The following is an 11,342-nucleotide window of genomic DNA, read 5'->3' on the forward strand; positions in this document are numbered from 1 at the left end:
TGGTAAAATCTGAAAACGTGGTAAAAATCAGGCTGCCACGAGGGCTTTTCGTATTCTGGATTGTTTTGAAAACACTGTTGGATGGGTTTAGAGAAATGGACGGGCGCTGGTCAATCGGTGGTTTTTAAAACACTGTTGGTTGAGTTTAGGGAAGAAGAAGGGTGGTCAGTCGATTAGTCAGCCAGTCAGTCAGACAACAGCGGCCTTTGGTAGATTTACATGAGAACAGCAGGTGCGAATGGCACTCGCAAGAGAAATTCGAGGTCTGAAAAAACGCACACAAAAAAAAAAAACTGCAAAAAAAAAAAAAAACTGCAAAAAAAAAAAAAAAAAAGAAGTAGCTCCTGGGATGTATGTGGTGCTCTCCAGAAATGTATATAGAGGTATGTAATCAGAATAAGTTTGGGTTGAATTACGAAGATACTAGTATCAAAAGGCACTAATACCTAAAGAAAAGAAGTAGTAGTTTCTAATAAATAAATACTAGTATATTTTAATAAAAACACTAATATTTACTATAAGAATATAAAGTAAAGTATCAGTAACATGAAAAAAGATGCTATTATTATTTTTCTTTTACAGATGAAATGTTAAAACAGCTTGCCATACAGGGACCATTATTGAGTATCTTGGTCTGTGTTTCATTCATACACTCATACTGACACTGAAGTGTGTAAATGAAAACATGTCTTTCACTTATTCAAATTCCAAAGCCATAGAAGCAGATTGTCCTCCATTAAATACGTATTTCCTCCCATATAAGGCCGTGTGTCATAAACCCCTCCCTTACTGCTGCAGGGGTGGGACTCTGAGCACAGACTGCGAATTAAGACATTTTTGAGTGACAGCGCATGGCTCCTCCTCTTCTGTGTGGTTTGTCTCAATGGGCTTTGGGTTTAGCTCCACCAGGGGTGGGATCTGGAGGTGGTCCGCCACCCTGGGTCAGGCGATAAAAGCTGTTTGACAGAAAAATATTATTAATAAAATAAAAATAAAAAACTATCATAATATAGCTTGTGCTATTTATTGGTTTATGGGGATCAGAACTGGTTAATAAACTATATGATCAGAAGCATACTGAAGCATACAGTAAATATAAAAGGAAGAGATGTAGCAGTGCTAGCACTAGATGGCGCTGTACTCACAAGTCCTTGATGTTGTCAATTTGGGCTTGAACTGCTACAATGCAGCTGTCCACTTTATCCTGTAAATGAAGAGAGTGATATTAGCTGATACATTTTAACAGTAACAACAATATGCATCATGTATCTGCATATAAATAGTGATTCAATTTACGAAAACATAAACATTGTTGATAGATATGAAGATATTGTAATACATGCATATAGTATAGTGAATCCAAAGTTCTATTTTTGTATGGCAAGCTGTTTTAACATTCAGCCTATAAAATGTGTAGGTATTTTTTCCATTAGTACTATCCCTTATTCATTAGATACTACTTTTTATACCTATTGAGTAGATGCAAGTACTGCACTTATTCATTACATATTAGTTCATACTGGTTGCTAGTTTTTTCAAAAAACAAAAGTAATTAGTCATTTTGATTTTGACATTGTAACATTAACTATTTAGATTTAACCAATGAATTCCAAAATGGGACGTATATTTTATATACAATATAATATACGGATATATTACCTGGTGACGGGTGTAAAACAAAGGGACAGAGAAGACTGCAATCACACCTGAAAATAACACAAAAAAACAAATCTAAGCCTCAATACATCAATAAATAAAGTTATGTTTATGTATGAGATGACTTTTTGGTGATTAAACGTTGAAACATTCATAGCTAGCAGGCCCGGCCCTTACCAATTTGGCGCCCTAGGCAAGATTTCAGGGGGCGCCCAGTCACATCGCAGTAAACTCCACTGCTAGTGTATAGTCATGAGAAACTAAATAGCTTACGACTACTACAAGCTGGGAAAACGTCAGATAAATATGCCAATGCAATTAACGTTATTGCTGAATAGATCTAATATCTACACATTTGCTTGAGGAAGGAATGCTGGGGGTAGTTACAATACTATTACTATTTTCCATAACATCTATGCCCTTCCATAACAATAGCTGACGTTAAAACTAACAGAAAGCACTAAAGCTATTTACTGATTCGCAATCTGTCAAGGTTGGGATGTAAAAAATAAGGAACAAAAAATTGCATCAAATGATAGAATACATAGCAAACATTAGAAAATATTGACAATAAAATAAAAGGTTGAGCCTATTAAAATCAATGGCCTATACAGAAATTAAATAAAGCTATAAAACCTGCATCACTTTTAATTGTATTTGCATATTGATTAAAGTTACTATAGTTATTTAGTGAAGAGCAGCAAGTGAATCTCTCATTGTGTTTTGTTTGATAACAGAGGAGTTAATGTAAAAATGCACAGATCTATAATGAAACATTCGACTACTTTAGTAACTGTGCTCATTTAAGAGAAAATTAGTAGTGTTTTAAATGAAGCATGCAGGATGGAGCAAAAAAAAAAAAGAGGAAAAAGAAGCACTTTTCCGTCGGTCCCTTACTGATAGCACCGCTCAGCACGAGCTCTCCCGCCTAAACGCAGATTGCGAGGGCTCAAACGGAGCAGTGGTCGTAATGTTGACCGAAAAAAAAGAAGAAGAAGACAGCTTTAAAAGATAACCAGGTTTGTCTTTTAGTAGGAAACACACTTTAGATCTTTTTAGGGTAAGAGGTTTTTGAGTTATTGCCGTCTATCACAGAATGTGTCAGGAATATCAAAAACAAAACCAACTTAACCGCGCTCATTTCTGGTGCCCCCCTGGATGTACAGCGCCCTTAGCATTTGCCTAAGCTGCCTATGCCACGGGCCGGCCCTGCTCAGTCATTCAATGAAATCTGATTCAGACTGTTTCAGTTCATGTGTTTTAATCTAAATGATTCATTTGAAAAACAGAATCGTCTCTAAAGAGTCGTTCGCTCATTATCGTACTGGTTTCGATTCACCGCAACAAAAATATAGCTGCAGCTATGTGACATTGCCCGACCCACCTTTGTTCACTGTGCGACCCACTAGTGGATCGCGACCCACAGTATGAAAATCCCTGAGCTAAAGTGTCTTTAGTATACATGCGTATGTCATGGTCCTCCAGAGTGGGGGTTGAGCGTTGAGCTAACGACCCACCTCGTAAAAATTTGATGTTGCCAAACTTCAACATGATGCAGCTAAATATAAACATCAATATAAAGAGCCCAGTGAGTAAAGAATATAAAAGCTGAAAAAAAATGTAAGTTTAGTCAATTAGCCATTTTAAGTTATCTGTACATAAACATTTAAGTTATCTGTAACTAAACATTTAGGTTAATTCAACAAAGAGACCACATTTGGTCAACTCAATTAATTGTTGATTTCCCATTACTCAAATGTACTTTCCACTGCACACAACATTTGGACACGTCTGTCGGAATATGCCGCCTTGTGGAATTTTCAGTTTTGTCGTGAACCATGAGAGAGAAGCTGTTCTCGCAGTGTCCAAAATAAAAGAGTGCAAAAGCGAGAGCTATTATTCTCCGTGCATTCACCATGGTTGAATAATTGAATGAATGAATACTAGAAACTCAGAGACCGCTAAAATATTGGAGGGAATGTGGAGACAAAATAAAACATTTTATTTTTATTACTTTATCACTAACATTAATGAACAGAAATGTTTTTTTTATGTAATATGGACTTTTTCTGATTCAAAAAAATAACCAAATAAACTCCTACAGTATTTCTCATCTCACGCACAGAGACCTGCTTGTACAACACTGGAATACGGTCCAAACGGTCTAGTCGCAGGAGTTCAAATATTTCAACGGATCCGCAGCTCAATTCGGATCCGAATTTTCCTAAAACGGAGATGATCGGAACTCCAAGCAGCTCCCAGACTACATTGGAAATGAATGACCTCCGGTCTGTCGCTTGTCACTTGTCATGTGCAATGGAAAGCAGGCTTTAGGGAATCACTTTCCTCAAATCATTTGAGTAGTCTCAACTTATTAGGGTTTACAGTGCAGTGCAAAACACATGAAATATTTCCCATTTACAGTTAAAAATATTCATGTGAACAACCACTAAAAGTAAACGTGCATCCTACCGATGATGATCAAGGTAAGGCCATTGCAGAGGTTCCCCAGAAACGTGACCACATACATCAGCAGCCAGAACTGTGGAAAACAACAAACATTTCATTACTCGATTCCTCAGTGTTTGTGTAAACAGAGTGCACAGAAAACACACATCTGATTCCACAAGCCACTTCAACATTCTGTCAAAGCTCTACATCTACTGCGGGATGTGTCGATTGGAAGGTTTTTATCAAACACTGTGCTTTAGGCCCACAGAGAAAATCTTTCCCGTTATATCTCTCAGTGTGGAGTTTCTTGTCTCGCAAGTCTGAAACTGGAAACGGCACTCAGGACAAGACCCTCTTTATCCTCCCGTCTCATGCTACATAAGACCACATGTGTCCCATGTCACATTCCACACAGGTCATAGTGTGACTCTGTGACACCCCGAAACTGGAGGACTGTTTCAGTCTGCTGAGTGCTAGGCTCAATATTTCAGTCAGTTAGATCAGAAACATTGCAAAATCTTTTCTCCATCATTTAAAAAAAGGGTAAAAAAAGGGTAAAAAAAATTTCAGTGTGGCTGCCGTCAGATGCATTTCTCATATATTACACACTATAACATGCACTTTACATTAAAAATGCAATAAATAGTTAAAATGTTCAGAGTAGCCTATTTGCATAAATAAGTAATGTATATTTGTTGTTAACGCATGTTAATTTATTTAAAGTTATTCAACTAAAACTGTAAAAAGGAGGGGGGAACCTATTTCTTGTTATGTTTAGCTTGGGAATTATTTCATTGTTGCAATCAAGATATTCTTCCGATGCACTTCAAGTACTACAGCTACAAGGTGCTGTGCTAATAACATGGTTACAAGGATTAAGAAGTACAGAGAAGTTTGTTAAAGAGAAACTGCAACCCTTCAAATTTATTCCTTTTGAGTTAAAGAGGCCAATGAGGTATGTCAAATAGTGTTAACGTATGTGAACATGTATGATTATGTGTCCGTATGTTAATGTATAATTAGCCAATTAAGTGTCTTTCTTTACATGTTGAATGTGCACTTTATCTTTTGGTTGTATGTATGTTGTTGATTACGTGCAACATCACCTTTAAAGGGTTAATTTAAGTTTATGTATTTCTTTTCATAGTTCTGTCGGCATTATTAGGACATAAAGGAGTGCAAGGCTAGATTGTACAAGACATAGTACAGACTTAAGTCCGAATAAATGTCAGTTAAAATCAAGAAGGATTTGAGCCTTTGTTTCATCTCGAGGGGAGTAACAGTCAGTGTTAAACAAAAAAGAATAATGCTTGTTTTTTTTTTGTTCTTCACTTTCACTATAACTTACACTATAACACTGTACACTACCTGACAAAAGTCTTGCCATCGATTTCACTTGTAAGAGCAACAAATAATAACTTGACTTCTAGTTGATCATTTGCAAAAGTGGCAGATGGTAGATTTGTCTGATGAATCATCTGTTGACCTGCATCCCAATCATCACAAATACTGCAAGACCTATAAGAACCCACATGAACCCAAGATTCTCACAGAAATCAGTCAAGTTTGGGAAAGGAAAACTCATGGTTTGGGGTTACATTCAGTATGGGGGCATGCGAGAGACCTGCAGAGTGGATGGCAACATCGAGAGCCTGAGGTGCCAAGACATTTGAGCTGCCCATTACATTACAAACCACAGGAGAGGGCAAATTCTTCAGCAATATAGCGCTCCATCTCATACTTCAGCATCCATATCAAAGTTCTTGATAGCAGGTCAAGGCGCTCTAGTATTGGGCAGCCTGCTCACCAGACATGAACATTATTGAGCATGTCTGGGGTTAGATGAAGGAAGCGTTGAAGATGAATCCAAAGCATCCTGATCAACTCTGGGAGTCCTGCAAGGCTTTCTTTTTCATTTCAGAAGATAAATGCGTTATTTGAGTCATTGCAGAGATGTATGGATGCAGTCCTCCATGCTTATGGGAGTCATACACGATAATAATTTTTTTTTTTTTTCACTGCACCATAACTTTATATTCTTAAAAAATCAGACCTTACTGTCCTAATGAAATAATTAAAAATCAATGCATGATCATATTTTATTTTGGTAAAATAAGCGTAATCTAGAGGCCTTTGCCTTTCATATTAGCCACTTCTGATACCAAATTATCAAATAAGTCAAGTTATTATTTATAAATAAAACTAAAAACTGGGATAGGCGACAAGAGCATATCACATTCTGATGATACCATAAACATTATTATTTAATTTTTTACCTTTCTACGTTTTTTCACCTTTCTAAATTAGTTTGTTTACATAATGCACATATATCTATGGTACAGTACAGTGCATATATTGCACTTTAAGCTAAAAAGAACATTAATATCTTGCTAAATAACTAGTAAAAATTATGAAAATTTGTTCTAGCAAAGAAATTAGTGACTAAAACGATTATGTTTTCAAATGTTTTCTGTCTGTTAAACAAACATAACTTGAATGTATATAAACTCACACATATTTTTCTCTATATACAGTTAAAGTCAGAATTATTAGACCCCTGAATTATTACCCACTGTTTATTATTTCTGTTTAAAAAAAAAAAAAAACAACTGCTTTTATTCTAGCCAAAATAAAACAAATAGGACTTTCTCCAGAAGAAAAGTTGGTATCAGACAAACTGAAAATTTCCTTGCTCAGTTAAACATCATTTGGGAAATGATGAAAAAATTCAAAGGGGGGCTAATAATACTGACTTCAACTGTACTTACAAAACAACCTCTGATATATCTGTTCTAATATACCCACATTATTTGAACTAATTTGGACTGAAGTGCCCAAAAAACAGGGAAAAGGAAAGTTTTCTTTGCATTTTAAAGCCTTGCAAACAAGGCCTTGCTTACTTGCCACTCAGATGAAATAAAGCCATTTTAATGGATTTTAAATGTTTGGCCTAAAGGTCCTGATGGAACCATTTTTTCTATCTAAAATGTAAAATGTTTAATTATTGAAAAAATAAAAATTATTATTATTTTTGCTGTTTGTGTAGTTTGCATTAGCGCAGTCAAAATTATCATAAAAACATGAATAAAAATAATAAAAATGTCCATAAAAATGAGCAATAAATGGTTAATAACAGTTATTTTTTCTCATACGTAATTTCAGTTTGAACTCTTGATTGATTCAACATTCAATAATTTTCTTACAGCTTAGTCCCTTTTTTATGAGGGGTTGACACAGTGGAATAAACCCGTCAACTACAGTAGTGGGAAACATCAATGCACTCTCACATTCACACACACACACTCATACACTTTGGCTAATTTAGTTCATCCAATTCACCTAAAGTGCATGTCTTTGAACTGTGGAGGAAACCAAAGCACCTAGTGGAAATCCACGACATGCCCAGCTGGAAACCAGCTCGAACCAGCGACCTTTTTTTCTGTGAGGCGACAATGCTAACCACTGAGCCACCATGCCACTTATTATTATTGAGAAAATGTATTTTGAATAATCTATCTCTTTAATTAGATTGTCTTTTTATTTTCTGCCCAAGCAAAAGAACCTGGTATTATCATATCCATCCCTGCTAGAATAATGAAAAATACTTAAGTCTGCAAAAAACAAAAAGTAAACAAATAAAAATAAAACATTTATCTTTAAATTATTATACAGTACTAAAAATTAATGTTATGAATTTACTATCATACACTGTTAAAAAATGCGGGGATCCACACAATTGTGTTCAGACAGCATGAAGGAATTAAGTTAACTTATTAGTTTGCTAACACTTTATTTTAATGGTACATTTGAGTATTAGTAGACTGTCTACTTAATATCTGTTGACACTGCTGCTTCGACAAACATTTAACTGACTATAAGAAACTTTGCAAGTACATGTCAACTTACACTAACCCTTATCTATAATCTTATCTATAATCTATAGTCTTATCATCTAATGAGAATTAGTTGGCATGTCGATGCAATGCAGCTTACATTCAACAAACAGACCATCAAAATAAATTTTGACCATCAGATTTTACAAATTTAAGTGGGATGAACATAAAACAATTAAGTTGTCAAGAATTGTGTTGATTCAGCTCATTTGAAAAAAGTAGTTTGAATAAACAGTAAACATCCTTTTTGAGTGTACAGTCAACAGCGTAAAAACAAAATATCAATTTAAAATCCAGAATATTCTCTCACAATACAGATTAACGAATTATGTAATTCTGTGCCATAATCTCTGTAAGATATGATATTTAATGTCTCAAACAGACCACACAAGCTTGAAAATACAGCCTAAAACTACTGTCAGAAGTATTTCTTGTGCTAACTTTTGAGGGTAATTACAGTGACAGCTGTGAGCAACATTATTAAACTGCACAGCTGAGAGGCCTGAAATAATGACAAACCATTTCTGTCCTCTGTAGAGAAGCTTTTGTGTTTGTAGAGGCGTTTTCTTTCACACAGTTATAATGAACACATCCTCGGATTTAAAAGAATCGCATCAGAATCATAAGTATTTGTTGTATTTTGTGTGTTTAGTCTATTAGACATTTTAAATGATTTGTACTTAAATGTTTAAGTTATCTGTAATTAAACATTTAGGTTAATTTAATAAAGAGACCACATTTGTTCAGTTCAATTAATTAAGTTGTCGATGTTACAGTACTCAAACAAACCGAGGGAATCACTTTCCTCAAATCATTTAAATAGTCTCATCTTATTAGGGTTTACAGTGTATGTCAAGGAACAGGTCAAAAATTCCCATAAATGACGTCCAATTTGAAACTGCCCCTTTTAAGGTTTGACCCTAATTGTGCTATTTGTTAACTGCTGCTGCTTTTAATTCAAATGAGACTGTGCTCTTTTTAAAAAAGGGCGAAGCTACAAATGCCTATGAGTTAGAATAGCTGCAGATTCAAAACAGGATAAACATGACCTAATTGGAATATCTGAAAATGTCGAAAGAGGGAGCCAAGAAGACGGTTGTCTATGGAGGCTTCGGTGTTTATTTGTGCATCCTAAAACTTGTAACGATAATGCCTCTTATGCCTAGTTCAGACTGCATGATTTTAGCCCCGATTTTGACTCGCCGACAGGTTTTGAGAAATCCCCGACAAATGCCTGAAATCACAAGCAAATCGGTGCTCATGCACGTGAGTGACAATCACACAGTATGAACTATTAAAGACGCGATCTGAGAAAATCACAGATGAGTCGCCGATGTCTGTGAGATATTTGGCTTGCTAAATATCTGGAGCTGTCTGCGATTCAAATCATTCCGTGTGAAATTAGTTTTTACTGAAAATAATATCGCCGATCGCCTACAGCCAATGAGAGAGCAGCATTCACTTGTATGTACCTGCTGGCAAGTGAAAGATTGGGGGAGAAGTTAAACGCGCTCATTTTCAGTTTATTTGGACCCAAGAAATGGAGGAAAAAATGGTGGAGGGTTGACAGGAGCACCCGTGTCTGTTTGACGCTTCATACAGAAAGTTAAAAAAGAAAGTTGAGGAGAAATTGCTAATTCCTTTAAAACCCAGGTGAGCAATAATGTATGTTTTCTACCCCATTAAAGGCATCTTTCTCGTTATGTAGTTAATAACAAAAGATATACTACGTGTTTTTGTCGGTGTAGTTTGGACAAAGTTGTCGGCGATTCTTCCTATTGTAAAGTCATGCAATGTGAAAGTCCCTGTCGTCGATCCATCTTGCAGTGTAAACAAAGCAGTGACAAAACACTAGCCCATGCTGTGTGAAAACATCTGTGACATGACTACTTTGAAAATCATGCAGTCTGAACTCGGCATTAGTCTCTGACATTATCTTCGACAGGTACGACACAAAAACTCTAAAAGAATTCAGCTGCTTCTCAATCAGGGCTGTCTATGCTAATGAGGGAGATATTGTGACTAGGCAGGGCTTTCCCTTTCTGATGACACATACTAAGGGAGAATGTCTATGAAAGTATTCTTTTTGCAGACTGTTTTTATAAAGTGTGATTATAAATATTAAAAATAATATATTGTTACTATTATAAGGTGGCTATATTCACACATTGTTGCCACACAACTGTTTAAACTACTTTTAAAAGTGATAGGTCCAGGCCTCACCTTGAGTGAGCTGAACAGGTTTCCTACAAAGATGAGGTTCCTCAGGGTTTCCAGAGCGGAGCAGGACAACACAATGGCTCTCTGTAGACAGTGCTCAGCCTCTTCCCCACTTAAACTGATGTCCAGGTCTAGATATGACCTGCAGCACACCATAAACTTACAGATTTAGAGACATAGACAAAATATATACAAAAAACTAAAAAAAATATTTAATGACTGCTAATTTTTTAAAACCCCAAATCAGAAAAAGTTGAGACAATATGGAAAACACAAATAAAAACTAAAGAAAGTAGTAATTGCTAAGATTACTTTGACTTGTATGTTATTGCAGACAACACAACACATTATTTAATGTGTTCCTCATGATTTTTATTGGTTTTTTTATTATTATTTGTGCTTTTTCAAAATAAACACGTATTCCAATGTTGGTTCTTACATTTCAAAAAAGTTGGAACAGTAAAGAATTTACCAATTTAAAATGTTGCTATTACTTTTCACAACACTTAAAAGACGTTTAGGGACTGAAGACACCAAGTGATGAAGATTTTCAGGAGTAATTTTGTCGCATTCTTCTTGCAAACAAGTCTTAAGGAGTGCAACAGTATGGGATCTTTGTTGTCGCATTTTGGACTTTAAAATGCACCACACATTCTCTATTGGAAACAGGTCAGGACTACAGGCAGGCCAGTCAAGTACCTCTCTCTTCTTTCTTCACAGCCAGGACTTTGTAATGTGTGCAAAATGTGGTTCTTGTTAAAATATCCATGGGCGCCTCGGAAAAGAAGGCAGCATAATGTGCTCCAAAATCTCTATGTACTTTTCAGCATTAATAGTGCAATCACAGAAGTGCAAATTACCTTTGCCAAAGGCACTGACACAATTTTAGCTTTTTTTTGGTATTTTTTGGTTCGAAGCACATTGTGCCCATTTCTCCCAAAAATTATTTGAAATACTGATTCATCTGACCACAGTACACATTTCTAATGTGTGATGGTCCATCCCAGATGCCTCCGAGCCCAGGAAAGGCACTTATGGACACTGTTAACATAGGGCCTCCTTTTGGCACAGTACAGTTTTAACTGGCATTTGTGGATGTAACTACATATTGTGGTACTTGAC

General features: G+C 35.8%; 1 protein-coding gene across 3 annotated transcripts in view; it reads right to left on the reverse strand.

Moving 5' to 3' along the window:
• Positions 1 to 574: 574 nt before the first annotated feature.
• The window catches only part of rtn2a (reticulon 2a), a 32,249-nt gene continuing 21,481 nt past the window's right edge, over positions 575 to 11,342 (reverse strand). For all 3 annotated transcript variants that reach the window (XM_005157471.6, NM_001029965.3, XM_005157472.6), the window contains 5 exons: positions 10,224 to 10,362; positions 4,129 to 4,198; positions 1,660 to 1,706; positions 1,146 to 1,204; positions 575 to 956 (listed from right to left, as the gene is read on the reverse strand). In XM_005157471.6, coding sequence (XP_005157528.1) covers positions 881 to 956; positions 1,146 to 1,204; positions 1,660 to 1,706; positions 4,129 to 4,198; positions 10,224 to 10,362 — 391 coding nt within the window. In that variant the 3' untranslated portion in view covers positions 575 to 880. The remainder of the gene's footprint in view (positions 957 to 1,145; positions 1,205 to 1,659; positions 1,707 to 4,128; positions 4,199 to 10,223; positions 10,363 to 11,342) is intronic.

The sequence above is a fragment of the Danio rerio genome, chromosome 15 (assembly GCF_049306965.1).
Source record: "Danio rerio strain Tuebingen ecotype United States chromosome 15, GRCz12tu, whole genome shotgun sequence".
Taxonomy (NCBI): domain Eukaryota; kingdom Metazoa; phylum Chordata; class Actinopteri; order Cypriniformes; family Danionidae; genus Danio; species Danio rerio.